Source organism: Epinephelus moara, chromosome 4 (genome assembly GCF_006386435.1).
Source record: "Epinephelus moara isolate mb chromosome 4, YSFRI_EMoa_1.0, whole genome shotgun sequence".
In the NCBI taxonomy this organism is placed as follows: domain Eukaryota; kingdom Metazoa; phylum Chordata; class Actinopteri; order Perciformes; family Serranidae; genus Epinephelus; species Epinephelus moara.
This window is the reverse complement of record NC_065509.1, coordinates 22,735,832-22,754,013: the sequence shown is the minus strand read 5'-3', so window position 1 is coordinate 22,754,013 and position 18,182 is coordinate 22,735,832. Positions and strand designations below refer to the sequence as shown.

Below are 18,182 nucleotides of genomic sequence, written 5' to 3'. Positions count from 1 at the left end.
GCAGCCAATGAGAGAGAAACTGATCGACACTCTTAAAGTGGCAGCATCTAATCTCTCTGTGAGTTTGCATCTGGGATGATTGTGACAAATATCACTGAATACCAAATAAAACGAGACAACCTTGTCAAACACTGAAGATAAACACCACCTTACAGTCAGTATCTCAAACATATTGAAAACATGAAATTAAATTTCGCATCACAAAACATGTGACAGCACAAATATATAAAACAGTTATCCATAGTAAATAAATTAACAGTTCAGACGTGAAATGGCCGTGGCTGCATTTAATAGTCGCTGTCCGCTCCCATGGTGCTGAAATGTTCCAGTTTATATACGTGGCACTTAACTGATGCATGTCTTCAACACAACTGTTTCAACCGTCTCTGATTACAATACTGCACCTTACTTATAATTCCCCACACTGAAACAAAATTCCACAATGGGCACTGCAAAAACGTATAATGAAAAAATGTGCATTGGAATTAACAGGAAAAAACGCACACAAAGCCTGCTGTAGACGAATTAACAGGAAAAAACGCACACAAAGCCTGCTGTAGACAAGCAAACCAGCCATCTAGATAAATAAATCGATGTTTTTGTTTCCACAGTTGATTGAATACCATAACAGCCCTATGTTAGGACTGAAAATGAAATAAAAACACGAATATATTACTTTTTCTTCATCACTATGAAAAACGGTTGTTCTCAGCTCACCTGCTGGCTCTCAAAGGTCCAGGTGCTGTCGGGCAAAGACGCATCCAGGACACTGATGACCTCCTTAAAGTCAGTGGTGCTGCTGGGCTTTATCAAAGTGAAATCACTGTACTCTGACATTGGAGACATACAGGACCTGAAGGACTGACTCTGAGACAACATGTCTCCTCCCAGGACCTCCACGTACTTTATAGGTCCATCAGTGTTGAGCTGAATCTGCAGGTTTCTGTTGGGGTTCTTGTAATCATCACAGTCGCTCCGTCTCATGCAGCAAGTACCGCTGCTTCTGCTGTTCCTCATGCATTTGACCGCTAAGATGAGAAAAGTCACCAGAGACAGCACGGACACCGAGGCCAGAGAGAGAATCAAATAAAGGGTGATTCTGCCAGTTTTCTTGCTGGGCTCGGCCGCTTTCTGTCGGAGGTCTAAGATGGGCTCATGGAGGCCGTCCTCCAGCTGGATGGACACCGTGACGGTGGCGGACTGGACCGGTTCCCCGTCGTCCTTGATCTCTATGAGCAGCCTCTGAGAGGAGTCGTCCTGCTCGGACACAGCGCGTTTAGTCCTCACCTCCCCTGTGTACAGATTGACAGTGAAGAGAGAGGCGTCTGTGGCCTCCGCCACTTTGTAGGAGATCCAGGCGTTATGGCCCGAGTCAGCGTCCACGGCCGTCACCTTGGTAACCAGGTGACCCGCTTTAGCGGAGCGGGGCATCCTCTGATGAGAGAGGGAGCCCATGGCGGAGGAGGGGTAAATAACAGCGGGGGCATTGTCGTTCTGGTCCAGGATAAAAACATGGACAGTGGCGTTGCTGCTGAGAGACGGAGAGCCCTGATCCTTTGCCTGAACCTGAATCTGAAACACCTTGAGTTTCTCATAGTCAAACGAGTGCATGCTGTAGATGCTGCCGTTATCTGAGTTAATGTAAACATAAGATGAGACAGACACGTCCTGCACTTTAGAGTCCAGTATAGAGTAAGAGATTTTGGCGTTTTCACCAAAATCCAGGTCAGATGCTGATACTGAGTACAGTATAGAGCCTGGCACCCCGTTCTCTTTTAAATATACATTATAGGAGGGCTGAGTGAATATAGGAGGGTTATCATTCACATCAGTGATGCTGACAGGTATAATTTTCTTACTGGACAGAGGAGGAGAGCCTGAATCGGTGGCTGTTATCTCAATACTATACTCTGAGAAGCGCTCTCGGTCTAACGCACCACTCGTAACCAGTGCGTAGTTATGAGAAAACGATGGTTTTAGAGCAAATAGAGATTTCTTGGGGAGCTTTAGTGTTACTTTACCATTTACACCGGAGTCGAGGTCTCGTGCACTGAGCAAAGCAACTACGGTGCCATTAGGTGAGTCTTCGCGTACTGGTTTTGGGTGAGAGGTGAGTATTATTTCTGGGGCATTATCATTAACATCTAACACTTCAACATGCACAGTGCAATGCCCCTCCATCCTCGGTATTCCTTTATCTTTCGCACTTATGTCTAATTCATAATTTGTGGATGTTTCGAAATCTAGTTGTCCTTTAAGAAATATTGTTCCTGATATATGATCAATACTGAAAACAGAGAGAACAGTATCTGATGTGTGCGCACCAAATGAGTATTCTATCTCTCCATTTGGACCATCGTCTAAGTCTGTAGCTTTTGTTTGTACTATTAATGCACCGTCTGCAGCATTTTCACTGATTGACACTTTATACAAATTTTTCTCAAATGTTGGAACATTATCGTTGTTGTCAAGGACTGTAATGGATAGCTGAGCGGTGCCTGATCTCACTGGGTTGCCTCCATCCAGAGCTGTCAACAAAAGCTTATGAACAGCCTTTTTCTCTCGATCTAAATTTTTTGCTAAAACCAATTCAGGGACTTTCCGTCCACCGGCCACGTCTTTAACTCTAATACTGAAGCACTCATCTTTACTGAGAGTGTATGACTTTAGTGAATTACTGCCAACATCTGGGTCTATGGCACTTTCTAATGGAAAACGAACCCCTAAACCCGTAGATTCTGCAACTTCCAATGTGATATCATTTGATGGAAATTTAGGCGCATTATCATTAATGTCTTGAATTTCTACTTCAACACGAAACAGTTGTAATGGGTCTTCAATTACGACCTGCAGAGGCAACACACAACTGGCGCTTTGTCCACATAAAGCCTCTCTGTCTATCCTGTCATTCACCACCAGCTCGCCCTTCCCCGCATCCACACTGAAATACTGCTCACCAGCCTCAGAGGCGACACGCAGCTTGCGATCAAAAATCTCAGGCAGTCCCAAACCCAGATCTTTGGCTAGATTTCCTACCACAGAGCCCTGTTTCAGTTCCTCTGGGATGCTGTAACGAGTCTGTCCGTGTATTGTACTCCACAAGAGAAAGAAATGATGCCACCAAAGCGATTGCCATCTCCAGTCTCGGTATCCTATTGTCTTTGTCATCCTTGGTCCGCTATAACAAATTATTTCCGATCGACATATTGTACAGAACGATGCTGAAATCCACCATCACGGGTATGATTCCAATAGAAGATTTTCCACAACTACTGAGCATGACTATAACATAAATGATGCTATTTTCACATTACAAAAGACGAGCTCATTGCTGTCTCTGTCCTCTAGCTCGTTGCATTGTAAGTGTTACAGCTCTGAGGCTGCATGGGGGCAGGGACTAGATTGCTTTGTACAGTTCTGAATCTTATTGGTGCACAGCATCCACCTCTAGCAGCCAATGAGAGACAAACTGATCGACACTCTTAAAGCTGCAGCTTCTTTTCTCTCTGTGCCCTACCACTTTATCCACAAGCAATTATTTGGAGACTTATGGGACCTTAAAGAATGCAAAGGTAACATGTAAGCATAAAATAATAATTAAAATATATTTATATTATTATATCAAAGAAAGAAACAAAGAAAAATCAGGAAATAAGCCTGGCAAATGCAACTTCTGATGTAAACAATCACATCCTCCACAGTAAGAGGTCTTGTTTAACCAATAGCAAGAAACAAGTTTATGGACCGACAATTTTCTTTTTTCCTGAAAAGATAATCAGCAACAGAGGCGAAACACACCAGCTCCCACACACTTTGTGCCTACAGGCATCCCTACATTACACTCTGAGTCGCTGTCCACCTTGGTGGTGCTGAACTACTCGGAAATGGCTGTGGAAATATGTGAGTGCAAGACGATGTTTTTGAATGTCTTCATCGCCATTATTTTGTCATTTTCTGGAGACAGCCCTGTCTACTATGATTTATTCCAAGATGTTAACAACATATCTACAAACATCAGGTAGATAGATAATAGATAAATGTGTGTTTTACATCACATCAGGCTGATAAAAGCAAAGATTTTACCATGATTATCACGATTATCAGACGACAACAAAACATCATGATATTATTTAAATATGCAAATTTCACAAACTGTGATGGAGACATCAAAATAAATTGTCATCAGCTCACCTGCTGGCTCTCAAAGGTCCAGGTGCTGTCGGGCAAAGACGCATCCAGGACACTGATGACCTCCTTAAAGTCAGTGGTGCTGCTGGGCTTTATCAAAGTGAAATCACTGTACTCTGACATTGGAGACATACAGGACCTGAAGGACTGACTCTGAGACAACATGTCTCCTCCCAGGACCTCCACGTACTTTATAGGTCCATCAGTGTTGAGCTGAATCTGCAGGTTTCTGTTGGGGTTCTTGTAATCATCACAGTCGCTCCGTCTCATGCAGCAAGTACCGCTGCTTCTGCTGTTCCTCATGCATTTGACCGCTAAGATGAGAAAAGTCACCAGAGACAGCACGGACACCGAGGCCAGAGAGAGAATCAAATAAAGGGTGATTCTGCCAGTTTTCTTGCTGGGCTCGGCCGCTTTCTGTCGGAGGTCTAAGATGGGCTCATGGAGGCCGTCCTCCAGCTGGATGGACACCGTGACGGTGGCGGACTGGACCGGTTCCCCGTCGTCCTTGATCTCTATGAGCAGCCTCTGAGAGGAGTCGTCCTGCTCGGACACAGCGCGTTTAGTCCTCACCTCCCCTGTGTACAGATTGACAGTGAAGAGAGAGGCGTCTGTGGCCTCCGCCACTTTGTAGGAGATCCAGGCGTTATGGCCCGAGTCAGCGTCCACGGCCGTCACCTTGGTAACCAGGTGACCCGCTTTAGCGGAGCGGGGCATCCTCTGATGAGAGAGGGAGCCCATGGCGGAGGAGGGGTAAATAACAGCGGGGGCATTGTCGTTCTGGTCCAGGATAAAAACATGGACAGTGGCGTTGCTGCTGAGAGACGGAGAGCCCTGATCCTTTGCCTGAACCTGAATCTGAAACACCTTGAGTTTCTCATAGTCAAACGAGTGCATGCTGTAGATGCTGCCGTTATCTGAGTTAATGTAAACATACGATGAGACAGACACGTCCTGCACTTTAGAGTCCAGTATAGAGTAAGAGATTTTGGCGTTGTCTCCTGAATCAGGATCAGTTGCTGATACTGAGTACAGTATCTTCCCAGGAGAATGGTTCTCTTTTACATAAACGACATATGAAGGCTGGGAGAAAACGGGTGGGTTGTCATTTACATCTAGCAGTTCAACAAGTATTATTTTTTCACTCGATAATGGGGGTTTTCCAGAATCAGTAGCAGTTATTTTGACACTATACCGGTCATTTTTTTCGCGGTCTAGTGGCCCATTCGTCACTAATGAGTAGTGGTTAGAGACTGAAGGATTTAACTTGAAGGGAGATTTAGAAGACACACTTAACGTGACCTTGCCGTTGACGCCTGAATCTGGGTCTCTTGCACTTATTAATGCAATAACTGTTCCAACTGCAGAATCCTCTGGAACAGGGGTTGTTAAAGACGTCACAATAATTTCAGGAATGTTGTCGTTAATGTCAACTACTTTAATTTCAACGCCACAGTGCCCGTCCATCTCAGGATTACCCTTGTCTTTAGCAGTTACGTCAAATCTGTGTAAAGGGGTCGTTTCATGGTCTAAAGCTCCTTTGACAACAATAACTCCAGAAGAAGGGTCAATGTGAAATAATGATAAAATCAGATCCGTAGTTTGTTCTGCAAACAAATATTCAATTTCTCCATTTAGTCCTTCGTCTGCATCTGTAGCTTTAACTTGCAATATTTCAGTTCCAGGTGTTGCCTTTTCGCTGACATTAGCTTCGTATATATTTCTTTCAAACTGCGGCGCATTATCATTGTTGTCAAGCACTATAACTGTAATTTCAGATGTGCCTGAACGCACCGGATCTCCACCATCTACAGCAGTGAGGACAAGATTATGTACAGGCAGCTTTTCTCGATCAAGAGGTTTTTCCAGGACCAGTTCAGGGACCTTTCTACCGTCCTTGTGATTTTTAACAGTCAATTTGAAGTTGTCATTTTTGCTTATGAGGTAAGACCGAACAGAATTAGGGCCGACATCAGGATCCTGTGCACTTTCTAAAGGAAATCGCGCGCCTGGATTGACCAGCTCTGCAATTTTCACCACTTTCTCTTTAGTAAAGAAACTAGGAGAGTTATCGTTTGTGTCCTGTATTTCTATTTCGACCCTGTGCAGCTGCAGGGGGTTATCTATGACTAGTTCCAAAGGCAGCAAACATGACGGTCTTTGTCCACACAGTTCCTCCCTGTCTATCCTATCAATCACCACCAGTTCTCCCTTCCCCAAGTCCACATTAAAATACTGCTTACCAGCTTCAGAGGTTATCCGCAATTTACGCTGGTACAGTTCAGATACAACCAAACCCAAATCTTTGGCTAGATTTCCTACCACAGAGCCCTGTTTGAGTTCCTCCGGGATGCTGTAGCGCGTCTGTCCGTCTATTGTACTCCACAAGAGAAAGAAATGATGCCACCACAAAAACACCTGCCATGCAGGCAATTTGTTCCACATTATTCCTCGCTCCATAAATCCCATATCTTCTCACTCCAATCCCAACTTCTTAACCGATTAAATCTAGAAGATCTATGATCCAATATAGATGCGTCCTCAAAAATATCAGAGACAGTCATGCTTTGTGTCTGCATATGCATCCCTCCCCTCCTGTGCAGAACATTGCAATGGTTACGACGCTGAAGCTACTCGGTGAGAGGGAGTAGATCTCTTTGTACAGCTCTGGATTTCATTGGTGGATAGAGTGTAGCTATTTCAACCAATCGTGGCATCACTGAGCGTCTACAGAACAGTGACGTAAAAGTATCACCATAGAAAGATCACCCTGAATATTGCGACACTATTATACGAAATACCATCAGACTATTCATAAAACAGTCCCCATCACTACATTTAAAAATATATTTTTAAGTCTCTAAATATAGATATAAATACTATATAACACATGAGTTATTGATGAAATCTGTAGATGATAGATGAGTAAGTCTAGTGTCCTATAAATAACTGAATGCCTGATTATAATATGATCACTCTGCAGTGCCTGTGTTAATCCATCATCTATCCTCTTGTCTGTATGCACCTGCATGCATGCACATGCCATCCTGGCTGACAAGGCTCTTCGTTGCCTTCCTGTGGCCAGAGAAAGAAAATGCAGTCTGCATACGTCATTACGTCTTCATAGCTCCCCACACGCCTCAGAGAAATAGCAGCAGCCAACGTAAAATACCCGTATGGAGGTCTGTAGAGCAAATGAAATGGGAGGGGGAGCGCAGATGGTGCAGGGAGGCGTTTACTCCTGTGCTCGCTCTCTCTCTCTCACACACACACAGAGGGAGAGAAGGGAAGAGAGAGAAACCAACCAAATTGTAACTAGAGAAAAAGAACACTACATCAACTACTGGACATCTAACACAACAACTCAAAACAAACGTCAATGCTATTTGGCCCTACAGAGACGATACACGATGGGAAACTATCTGACCGCTGACAGATCAGAAACTGAGAAAGATACTGACTATGTACAGACTCAGCCTGGACACAGAGACTGGCAGACACAGGCAGACCTGGCTGCCTAGAGAAGACGGGTTGTGTCAGCTCCGTCCACAGAGACAGGTGGAGACAGAGAAATATTTCAAAACAAGCAAGTTCTTTACAGAAATTAAATGTGAACTCCAAGATTTCGATTCACTCTCTGACCAGACTGAAATGCAACATCTGCTTGGAGACAATAGTGTCAGCGCCATAGATGCAGCAAGACATGTCAGTGCATGTCACAGCCTAAGAGACAACCAACACGATAGCATACAGTTCATCTAATTACAGATCAGACAATTATATATAGTGGTTAATTGTTTTTTGAATTTTCACTGTCTTAAATTGTAATTGTGCTTTGGCAACGCATAAGAAATGTCATGCCAATAAAGCGAGAGAGAATCCTGTTTACCAAATTTTTAGACTTTATGTAAAGATTAGCCTGTCTTCTTTATAGATGTTTGTTCACTACTAACAATGAAATAATTCTAAATACCATGCACCAAAATTATGCAATATCCCTCCACTGCCAGAAGACATTATATGCTGAAAAAATGAAATAATAATAAAGCTCAAAATGCGCAAATTCAGTGGAAGTAATAGTAAAATAATCAATTACCACATATGGTAATTAATATAAAATTACACTCAATAAATAGGTTTATGCAATAGTCATCTGCTCTAAGTGGAGGTGGGCGGCAGAGGGAGATGTAGAGAGGTAGTGTGAGAAACAGAGAGGGGAGGGGGAGAGCGCCCGAGCTGCTTTCAGCACCACAAGTGTGGACAGCGCCACACAGGCGGCCAACTGCTGCTGCTGCATGCTGCTGGAGAGGCAGCCAGGCTCACAGGCTCTGACTGAACACACAGCAGCCAGGAAAACAGGATCTCAACCTCCTCACTGCTTTTCTCACAGAATACACGAATAAATACAAAAGTAGATCGACCAGGAGCCCAAACCACCCCATTACATTTTACTGCTGCAGACACAGAACATGAAAATAAATAAATAAATAAATAATCTCACGATAGTACTGTTACACGTAGAATAATCACGTTTGAATAAGATAAATTATTATGCTAATTGATATTTCTGGTATTTAGCAAGGAAAAGCACCATTCAGAGATAATTAAGCTATAAAGACAAATTATAAATACATTATACATAACTTTAGGTTAAATTTTGAAACCTGAGCTTCTCCAATAAAGACTTGGATATTTTGATGCTATTTTGCTTCTAGTCCAAGGATTTCCAGGTCAGATATTTGTAGGCACCAAAAAACACAAAGTGTATGTGACATATAAACACCTAGAAGCACACATGTATTTCAGCAGGCAGCCAGGAAACAAAATCTCAACCTCTTGACTATTTTTTTTACACAGTCAGGAATAGATATAGAAGTAGATCAGCCAGGCACCCCCCCAGTAAAACTAAATTTATTATTCTGCAAACACAAGGCATGAAAACAACAATGGTGAACGCAAAAGCAAATAAGCTCAAGAAGATACTGTCACATTTAAAATAATCATGTTTGACTGCAATAAGTAAAATATATTATTATGCCAACTTTATACTTCTAGTATTTTGTCAGCCAGGAAAAGCAACATTCAGAGATGATTAAATTATACATAATTTATAAATAATTTAGGGTTAAATTTTAGGTAACTCCTAGTCCAAGGATGTTATTTCCAGGTCTGATATTTGTTACAATCAAGAAACACAAAGTGTAGCTGAGATGTAAACATTAAGGAGCATGTATGCATTTCATTCACACTAAATGTCATGTTAAGCCTCATAACATGACACCATCAACCTGCCAGGGACTTCAGATGAAAATAAACCTGTATGGCTGAATCTGGCATGTTTATTAAGGTGCACTGTCCCTTTCTAAATAAAATAAGCATAAACATAAGAACATATTGCATGCATTCACTGTCAAACACTGAGCTACAGTTCAGGGTACTGAAGATGCAAATACTATGGGTTTTTATTTGTACCAAAGCTTACTGATATTTTATCTCCATTCATCTATTTTCTGTAAGTTACCTATCCTGTGCTGACTGGAGCCTATCCCACCACACACAGGACAGGAGAGTGGTGTACAAACTGGACAAGTCACAAGGCTATCACATTGCTAACACACATCAACTAATAAGCATATCTACACACTCCATAAAAAAGGACCCAACTCGCCAGTGTGTTTGAACTTGTTGTGAGGTTACAGTGCTAACCACAGTGCCACCCCCATCTTCATACAGTCACTGTTCAACATAAACAGTCCATGCATACTTTTAGTTAGTATCAGAGGAACTGACACTGAATGCTGAGACAAACAGTAGCATATGTAGGGTGTGAAGCAATATTACCAAGCACACAGTACCTTTAGGTTTTATTAAGACCCCTAAGTTTAATGTTTTTGTGCTAAATAAGTTATACCGTGTGTTTTAATGCTGTAGTGTGCGGTCTTGGTGTTGGTCAGTATTATATAAAAGTTGTTTATATAGTATTTGACTACCTCAGTGACATATATTCTCAGCTGCCAGTTAATTAGGCACACCCAGATAAAACTAAACCATTTAATACAACAGCCCTGCAATGAATCCTAGGAAGATTATAATGTTTAGTTTTATGTTGAAATGTTCTAGAGAGGTGTTGATTTAATTCTGAGGTGTGTTTCTATTATTTTGTCCACCCAATTTATATCAGTGAGGGTAGGCTAAATAACAGAAACACCCCTCTGTATAACAGGACAATTACACAACACCACAAACTACATCCTACAAAATAATTTTAAAGTTGAATCTGAAACAGTTTTAACAAAAACTGAACATTATAACCTTCATGAAGATTGTTGCAGGACTGATGTATTAGACTGTGTTAGTTTTGACTGGGTGTGCCTAAACTTGCAACTGAGTTTATGAAGAACAGTTGAAGTTGAATATAAAGGTGTCACAGTGCTTATATTTGAACAAGAGCTTTATTTAAGTTGGGCAAATCACTCTCAAAATGATCAAAATGACTGGTCTTTAATTGATTCCCCCGATCAAGTTTGAGACAATTTCTTCTGACATGTTAGAAAACTGTAGGTAGTCTTACAGTCCTCTTAACATGTTGTTTATATCACATGGTTTGCAGTTTTTTCTGCACTGTTTCTCGTGTTGTACTTTCTTTCCACTGCACTGCAATATTTCATTTAATGACTGTAATGTCATGCTTTATGATGGACTATTTAAAGTGGATGGTGGTCCACAGGACAAAACTATGGAAAACAAGTGTCACACACTCTGGCTCCATATGCATTTATTTTATTTTGATATTGTTTTGGCCTTTGGGCATTCTTCAAGATCAGCAAACATACTGAGACACAGATACACTGATGTGTTATGTGGAGCACACCTGTGTCAGCCGACAGCGGTAAGATAATCAATCAAGATAATCATGCCGCAGCATTAAGTTGAGCAAAAAAAACAATTTTGAGGCCCTAAACAAATCCCAACCTTTAAACCAATTACTGATATTATGATTTTAAATATTATGATTTAAAGTGTTTTCTGTGATGTATGTCTAATTATAATATATATAGTGAGAGTTGTTCATGATGTTTATTTAGAGCTGATGCCTTAACTTTTGCTATCTATCTATAAGTGATCTGTTAAATACTTTGTATTTTGATATAGTTGAATATGGTGAATTAAGAATGTATATTACACTGAAATGTGGTAGGAAATGTAGTGGCTGTTGTCATTTGTTTTGATGACATGTGACTGGATGTAGCTCCTGGTAATGTTTTGGTTTAAATTCTTGATTTGTTGAGGGCCTCAAAATCATTTGTTTGGCTCAACCTAATGCTGCGGCATGATTATTTAACCACTATCAGATGTGTGACTGTGTATGTGACTGTGATTTGCTCATCCTAATGGTGTAGCATGACCACTTTATCATCATCAGCTGTGTGACAAAGGTGGGGTCCATATAACAGATCAGTGTACCTGTGTCTCAGTATGTTTGTTGATCTTGGAGAAGGCTAAAACGTCATCAAAATAAAGAATGTGCAACACTTGTTTCCTACAGTCAAGTCTATTGCCAGTGATCAGCATCTCATTATAATTATTGGTGTGTGTTTGTGCGTGTACTTTTATATTTCAAATAAGTCCACAGCACAAAAACACATGCTAAAATGTAAGATGCAGTGTTAGGCAGTATAATCACTGCAACTTCATTCAGGCGCAGGTTACTTTAACAGCTGGGTTTCCCTACTAATACTTCCTTAAACCACATAAGCCTGTTAGCAGAGAGAGCTGTCTAACTTCTTGTTCAAATGTAAAGTACTTGGGCACCCTGAAAAAGAGGGTATGTACAAACTAGCTAAAATTCTGATTAAAAAACAATCTCAGATTAAAGATTATACTTAAACATGTATCATATACCCAGGGACTCACATTAAAATGTAACTGTCCACTTACCTACAGTATAGATTGTAAATTATGTCCATGTGATATTGGTGCAGCACCCCAGTCAGATAAAACACATCACATCATACTTTGAGCATCACGCCACTCACACTGTCACACATGATCTGTTGTCCACAAACTGTATGTCCATCAATACCTGATTGAAGGTACCATCAGTGATGATAGATGTTTGGCGAGGTATGTGAACAGATGTGTCGCTTGTGGAAAATCTGATTAACTGCTTGACTCCGTGCCAGTTTGGACACAGTAAAACATGTCACCGCCACAGTGTGTTTTTGAAATCTGTTACAGCGTGGTAAGTGTGTTGTTCAGTTGTCAGTGTCATCTGTAATCTGTGCTATTTGTAGAATCATAAAAGTGTGTACTGCTGTATGTGTTTGATGGCTGTGAAAAATAAAGACGAAAACTATTTCTTACCTTATTTGGTGAGTCAGGATTTAGCAGGAGAGAGGGAGGAAACAGGAACAGCAACAGGCAACAAGGGGGGACACATGAAAGAGGAGACAAGAGAAAAAGAACGTCAGTTAGACCGGTGGTCAGCATATGGAGTCTGGCTTCAGGAAGTACAGGCAACCAACATACTTACCATGTGGCTCACCACGAATGGGGTTGTGATTCATGTGGTGATTCATAGAGTCTGCAATTTGTTTATTTTGATTGATAATATATTGGCTCTCACTATTGGATCGTTCACAAAAGCAGCCTGTGTGTGTGCATGTCAACGGTTAAACGTGGAAACGATTATGTGTTGTTTGATCTGCAGCCAGTAATAAATAATAAGATCCATCCGCACTGTGAGAAAATATAAAGCTAAGGAAAACTCTTCTGGCTTATTGTTCAACAGAAAACATACCAGCACAAAAGTATAAACATTCATTTTATATATATTTTGATGTTAATGTGATAATCAGTGCTGTATGTTCAAACAATAGTGAACAGGAAATGGATGGAACAATTATTGATGAAAGAATGAACCAAACTGGGTGCCAAGTGTCAGACTAGCACAAAAAATTGCTAACACATTGCAATGTGAATGTGTTTGTGTGTGTATGAGATAGAGAGCAGGAAAAGAGAGGCAGACAGAGAGGATGGAGCTTCAGAGAAACTTTGTTTAAGCACTGCTGCCCTGAAAGATGTGTTATAATCATGATAAAACAAAAAAATATAATATTGTTGAAAAAAACAGAGGCAGTGGCTTCACCTCAGTGGACAGAGAATGGCACTACACAATCCAAAGTTACAGGTCACTATGGTTGCTTCACCAAAGATATATCCAGTCATGGTTTGTGAATGATTTTCAACAGCATTCCTAAATAGTTTGTGATGTGTTAAATCATGCTGCACAGTAGAAACTGGGCACAACAATCAACTTGCCCTTCAAACAGAAGCATAAACAAACCTTGGTACAGTACAACCACTTCCGCCTAAACCAAAACACTAACACAATCATTGTTAAGGGAACTTGAGGCTTTGGAAACCTTGCTGATATCACCAATGTATGAATCATAAGCAAAACACTGCACTGCTGCAGACAGCCACTACCCTCATAGCAACAGCAGGGGGCCTCGAGGCGATGCCCTGAGACAAATCCATGCCTTATTAATGAGATTCTCTGCTGTGTGACCCTGTGTTTGTCCCAGCTGATGTGTGTCTGAGTGTCTTTGTGAGAGCAGAATTAAGCTTCTTAGACAAAGCAAAGCAGTAGCTGTTTTTAATAGTCTGGTGCACTGTAGTTTAAAAATACCCTGTATATAATAAAGCTGTTGTTTGTGCACATGAACACAATTTAAGTAAAAACATTAGATCACAGTGTTGGTATAAAATACACATACATCCAAAATAAGCAGGTCAACCAGGAAAACAAGCATCATGGAAATGAAAAGGGGACACCAAATGGCTGTTGCTTTTATGTAACAGAAACACAGAATTTATTCATAAGAAATTGTTTTTCCTAAACCTAAATATTAGTTAAGACACTCATCATGGACGTGGGTTTACTAGGACAAGGGAGGGCAAAATAAATAGGGCAGCATCTATCAGAACACACATCAATAGCAGCCATGATCATCCTCTCCCCCTCCGCTTTCTCCATCATCAGTCACCCCAGGTTTGAGGATGCTGCACCTTTCTGCCCAAAACAGGGGTGTCTCCTGTCCTCCCAGTATCAACACATACACGAAGCCATCACAGCTTCAAAGCTGCATCTGCTGCTGACCCCCTGTGGCTTAATCAAAAATGGTACAGTCCTGTCAGTGAGTCAGCTTGTTGCTATGGTAACACACCCCACTGCTCACATCCTACCCTGCTTCATGTGAGCTGGCAATGGTGGCAAATAAAAAGGGCTATAAAAACACCACGGAGGATGAAGAAGATAGAGGAGAGAGAAATGATGCTCTGACACACACATTAGTACTCTGATGATATGTTGTACAACACAGCACATGGTTAAGGGCTGCTGGGTGGTGTGGGATCTCTTGATAAATGGCTAAATAGTGATACTAAGGAAATATCTGTTCTCGTCACGAATGTTGTGACCTATAAAGGGATGAAATGACACTGCACTGTGCATTATTTCTTTTTTTAGAACGAACAAAATGTCCTACACTGAGCAATCTCCCTCTCCCTTTCCCTCTGTGTCTTTCTCTCTCTGCAGCAGAGTGGTGCAGCTGGAGAGGGGGAGGGGAGGGATGCAGAAAATGAGATCAGGAGGAAAAGGGAAGACTGTTGGAAACCAAGGATGACTGCTGAACATAGCCATCCAGTTTTACCAACAATTTGACACAATGTAACTACAGTGACTGAGTAAATGGCATATAAGCAAAACAAACACATTTTCAGGTTATTCTATTTGCTTAATTAGGATGCAATATATTAAGAAAGTGAACATAATCCATGATAAATATGTGGAAGTCATATGATGTAACTACAATATCCAAAAAAACTGTAATGCACTGCATCTTTACTCCCCTAGAAGGCAAGAATCTTCCTCCAAATCACATCAAGTTTTTAGATTGGGGAGTTTCATAACAGCTTATTCGATTAGAAGAGTCACACACACACACACACACACACACACACACACACACACACACACACACACACACACACACACACACACACACACACACAATCATGCCCTTCACTAATGTCAAAATCTGAATAATTTGACCTTTGACCTAGATACCCTTCAGTAAAGCCTACGTGGATATGTTTCTGGGTCTTGGTGTGCTTGACACAACTTTGCCAATGCCCCACATTGCAGTGTTCTAGGTAATCCCCAGTGTAATCCTTCACAGAGAATCAGACAGAGCAGAACTCCAAACTTTCACCTCTGGGACACCAACACACATTCAAAGACAACTTTTTTGTATATTCTTAAGGACCTGCATGTCTGGTATTCCTGACTTCATGCAAAGCAATGTGCAGATAATAAACTTTGAATATTTACACAAGTCAGTTATGATATCTGCAACATAGTGCTCAAGACATCAGCTATACTATATATGTACATGTTTTATCAAGCAGTGTATTAATGAAAAATATGTTTGTTACAAATAATAGCTGCACTGACTTATTTCACTGTCCTTCTAAGAGAAAACATACTTCATGACCTTGCTTTACACAGTGAACAATAAAAACGGGGCTGCCTACAAAGCAGTTCTGTGTTGCTGACACTTCAGCAGTGTGGATGTTTGCTGGAGAGAAGTCTGAAGTTCAAGTTCAAGGATGCTGTCTAACTGCTTGGCCCTATCCTGCACTACCATGAATGTGCCCTTTTGTATAAAGCAACAGGCCCAGAGGGTTAGGCAGCAACAGTCATCACGTGGAGAGAGTGTAATGCACTGGAGCTATTTATATTTTATTGTTTCTGTTGATGCTCAGTGTAAAGTGTGGTCTGTCCTGTGGGAACACAGTCACACCCTAAGGTCCCTGATATTTCAGATATCTGGGATATCTTGTAAACAAAAATACAACGAGGGGGTTACAGTACAAACATTAACCACATCCTCAAACGTACACATGGTGCACAGTGTGTGGATGAGCCCCACCGGCATACACATGGGCACACAGCTGCTCACCAGACAGCTTGGCGAGGAAGGCGGGATACTTAAGAAAAGAGCTTGGGCCTGTGGGAACCAGGAGCTTCTGCACATCATTATAATTCTGTGGTCAGTAACAGTAAGTTTACCAAACTGATGTTTGGGGCTGTGTGTAGGATCTAAAATGAATAATGACAACTCCAAGGTGGGTTTCTTAAACAACAAAAAGACAACAACACACTGAAGGGGTACAGAGCATGACAGGCGGAACCACTTAGCTGCTTAAAAAGCCGCTCCTGTGAGCTTTGACCCCTATGGAGACACCAGCCAAAAGAATTTATGGTACTCAGTAAAAACCTTCACCGTTAACAAACCTGAGAAAATGAGACATAATGGGTTCAAACGCAGTTGAAACAGGTAAAACCGACACAGATGTGGGTTGATAATGATGACAGACTGCTTCCAGCGGATATGAGGGTTGACACAATTAACCTACGTTTTTCCCTTGTAGTTTCTCAACTTTTATTTTCACAAGCACAGACTCTGAACATCCTGCAGACTTTACTGCTGAAACACACAAACCACCCAGAGAGACCAGTCCAGGCATGGCAGTTGATCTAATGCTTCCTGTGATACTGGACAAAACTGAGCATACATAACTGCAGATTGACTGACAATGCTCACCCACATCATGTCAGCAGTTAGTCATCACTCATGCATCAAGCTGGAGCTTTAAATGATGCTTTATGTGTCCTTTTATTTAAAGACAAGTATTATTTTCATGACGTTTAAAATACAACAGATACAACAGACAAACACATGCCTTTAGTTTTCTCACCACAGGCATCACTATAATGACACCATGCCGTCACTTTTAAAACACAGCACACAGCTTTCATATTCAGCATATAATGACCTCACTATAATGAACACTCACAGGTGGAGGCTCATAGAAGGAAGTAAATCTAGTCTGTCACTGTGTAACTCTCAAAAGCAGTCTATAGGATGCTGATTGAAGTCATTACATCACAGACTTTGTGGATAGCTAGATTTTAATGCATTCTAGGTCAGTTTTCCTTTGTCATTAAATGTTTCCGCATTCAGCCTCTGTCCTGATTTCTGATACTCCCTTGCCATTTGTTATATAACTAATGCAGATCTCTCTCTCTCTCTCTCTCTCTCTCTCTCTGTCTCTGTCTCTCATGTCTTCTATTCCTCTATATTTGACCAAGAAATGGCTCATGCTGTCCATCTCCTTCACAGGCAGTCAGTAAATGTACCTATTTCACACATGAGACCTCCCTGAGCCCTCTATTTCAGCAGACAAAGAGGGCTGCAGATCAAAATGGCTGCCGTGCATCACTAACACGAATGCTGCACAGGGATGGTGGAGACTGGGCCGGTTACCACGTGCCTCTTCCCCTCCCCCGCTGCCTCTCTCTTCCTCTCCATCACACTGCTTTTCTCCCTTGCTCTCAATCTCCCTAGCACCAGAAGGGACTGTTTCCTCATCTCCTATACCACATTTAAACCTCTTAATCAACATTATTGTGTCACTCTTTGGATTTTTTTGATTGATTTGAAATACATCCCCATTGTTATAGTTTGCCTGCATCCATCCTTACTCCGTTTTTTCTGTGTGTAGCCCTATGCCCATGGCAGCACCATGTTATGAAGGGAACTAGGTCACTGAAAAAGTAGTGCAGTGCGTGGTTGTGTGTATCTACGCAGGAGTGAGCTGTAGCAATCCTTTAGTGGGGATGGAAGCCCTGAATGTTTTTCTTTGATTCTTGCTTCTGTATTGTTCTCTCACACATGCACAGTATCTTCATAGTCAGTCTGATTAAGTGGAAAGGGATCTAAACATTGGTGGCTGAACATATTTTTTCTTGTTTTTCTGCACACAACAACAGGTTTCAGGGCATATTATTGCCAGCAATATATGATAAATGTATCAATATGATCATTAAAGAATGGACATATGGTGAATAAATGCAGCAGAAAAAT

At 41.4% G+C, this 18,182-nt stretch overlaps 2 protein-coding genes across 46 annotated transcripts in view; both read right to left on the bottom strand.

The window, feature by feature from the left end:
• Nucleotides 1–18,182, bottom strand: part of LOC126388510 (protocadherin gamma-C5-like) — a 329,671-nt gene that overhangs the window by 40,712 nt on the left and 270,777 nt on the right. The window contains exon 1 of one of the 45 annotated variants that reach the window (XM_050041638.1): nt 4,192–6,803. The exons of 43 other annotated variants lie outside the window; for them this stretch is intronic. In XM_050041638.1, coding sequence (XP_049897595.1) covers nt 4,192–6,657 — 2,466 coding nt within the window. In that variant the 5' untranslated portion in view covers nt 6,658–6,803. Of the gene's footprint in view, nt 1–4,191; nt 6,804–18,182 lie in introns of those variants that run through there. One more of the 45 variants, XM_050041650.1, reaches the window with a different exon arrangement.
• LOC126388523 (protocadherin gamma-C5-like) lies at nt 709–3,362 on the bottom strand. Its single transcript, XM_050041697.1, has one exon. It carries the CDS (start codon nt 3,166–3,168, stop codon nt 709–711), a length of 2,460 nt encoding a protein of 819 aa, XP_049897654.1. The 5' UTR covers nt 3,169–3,362.

Bases quoted from the DNA above. Each gene is read 5' to 3' on its own strand.
- LOC126388523 (XM_050041697.1), bottom strand. From the start codon at position 3,168: ATGACAAAGACAATAGGATACCGAGACTGGAGATGGCAATCGCTTTGG.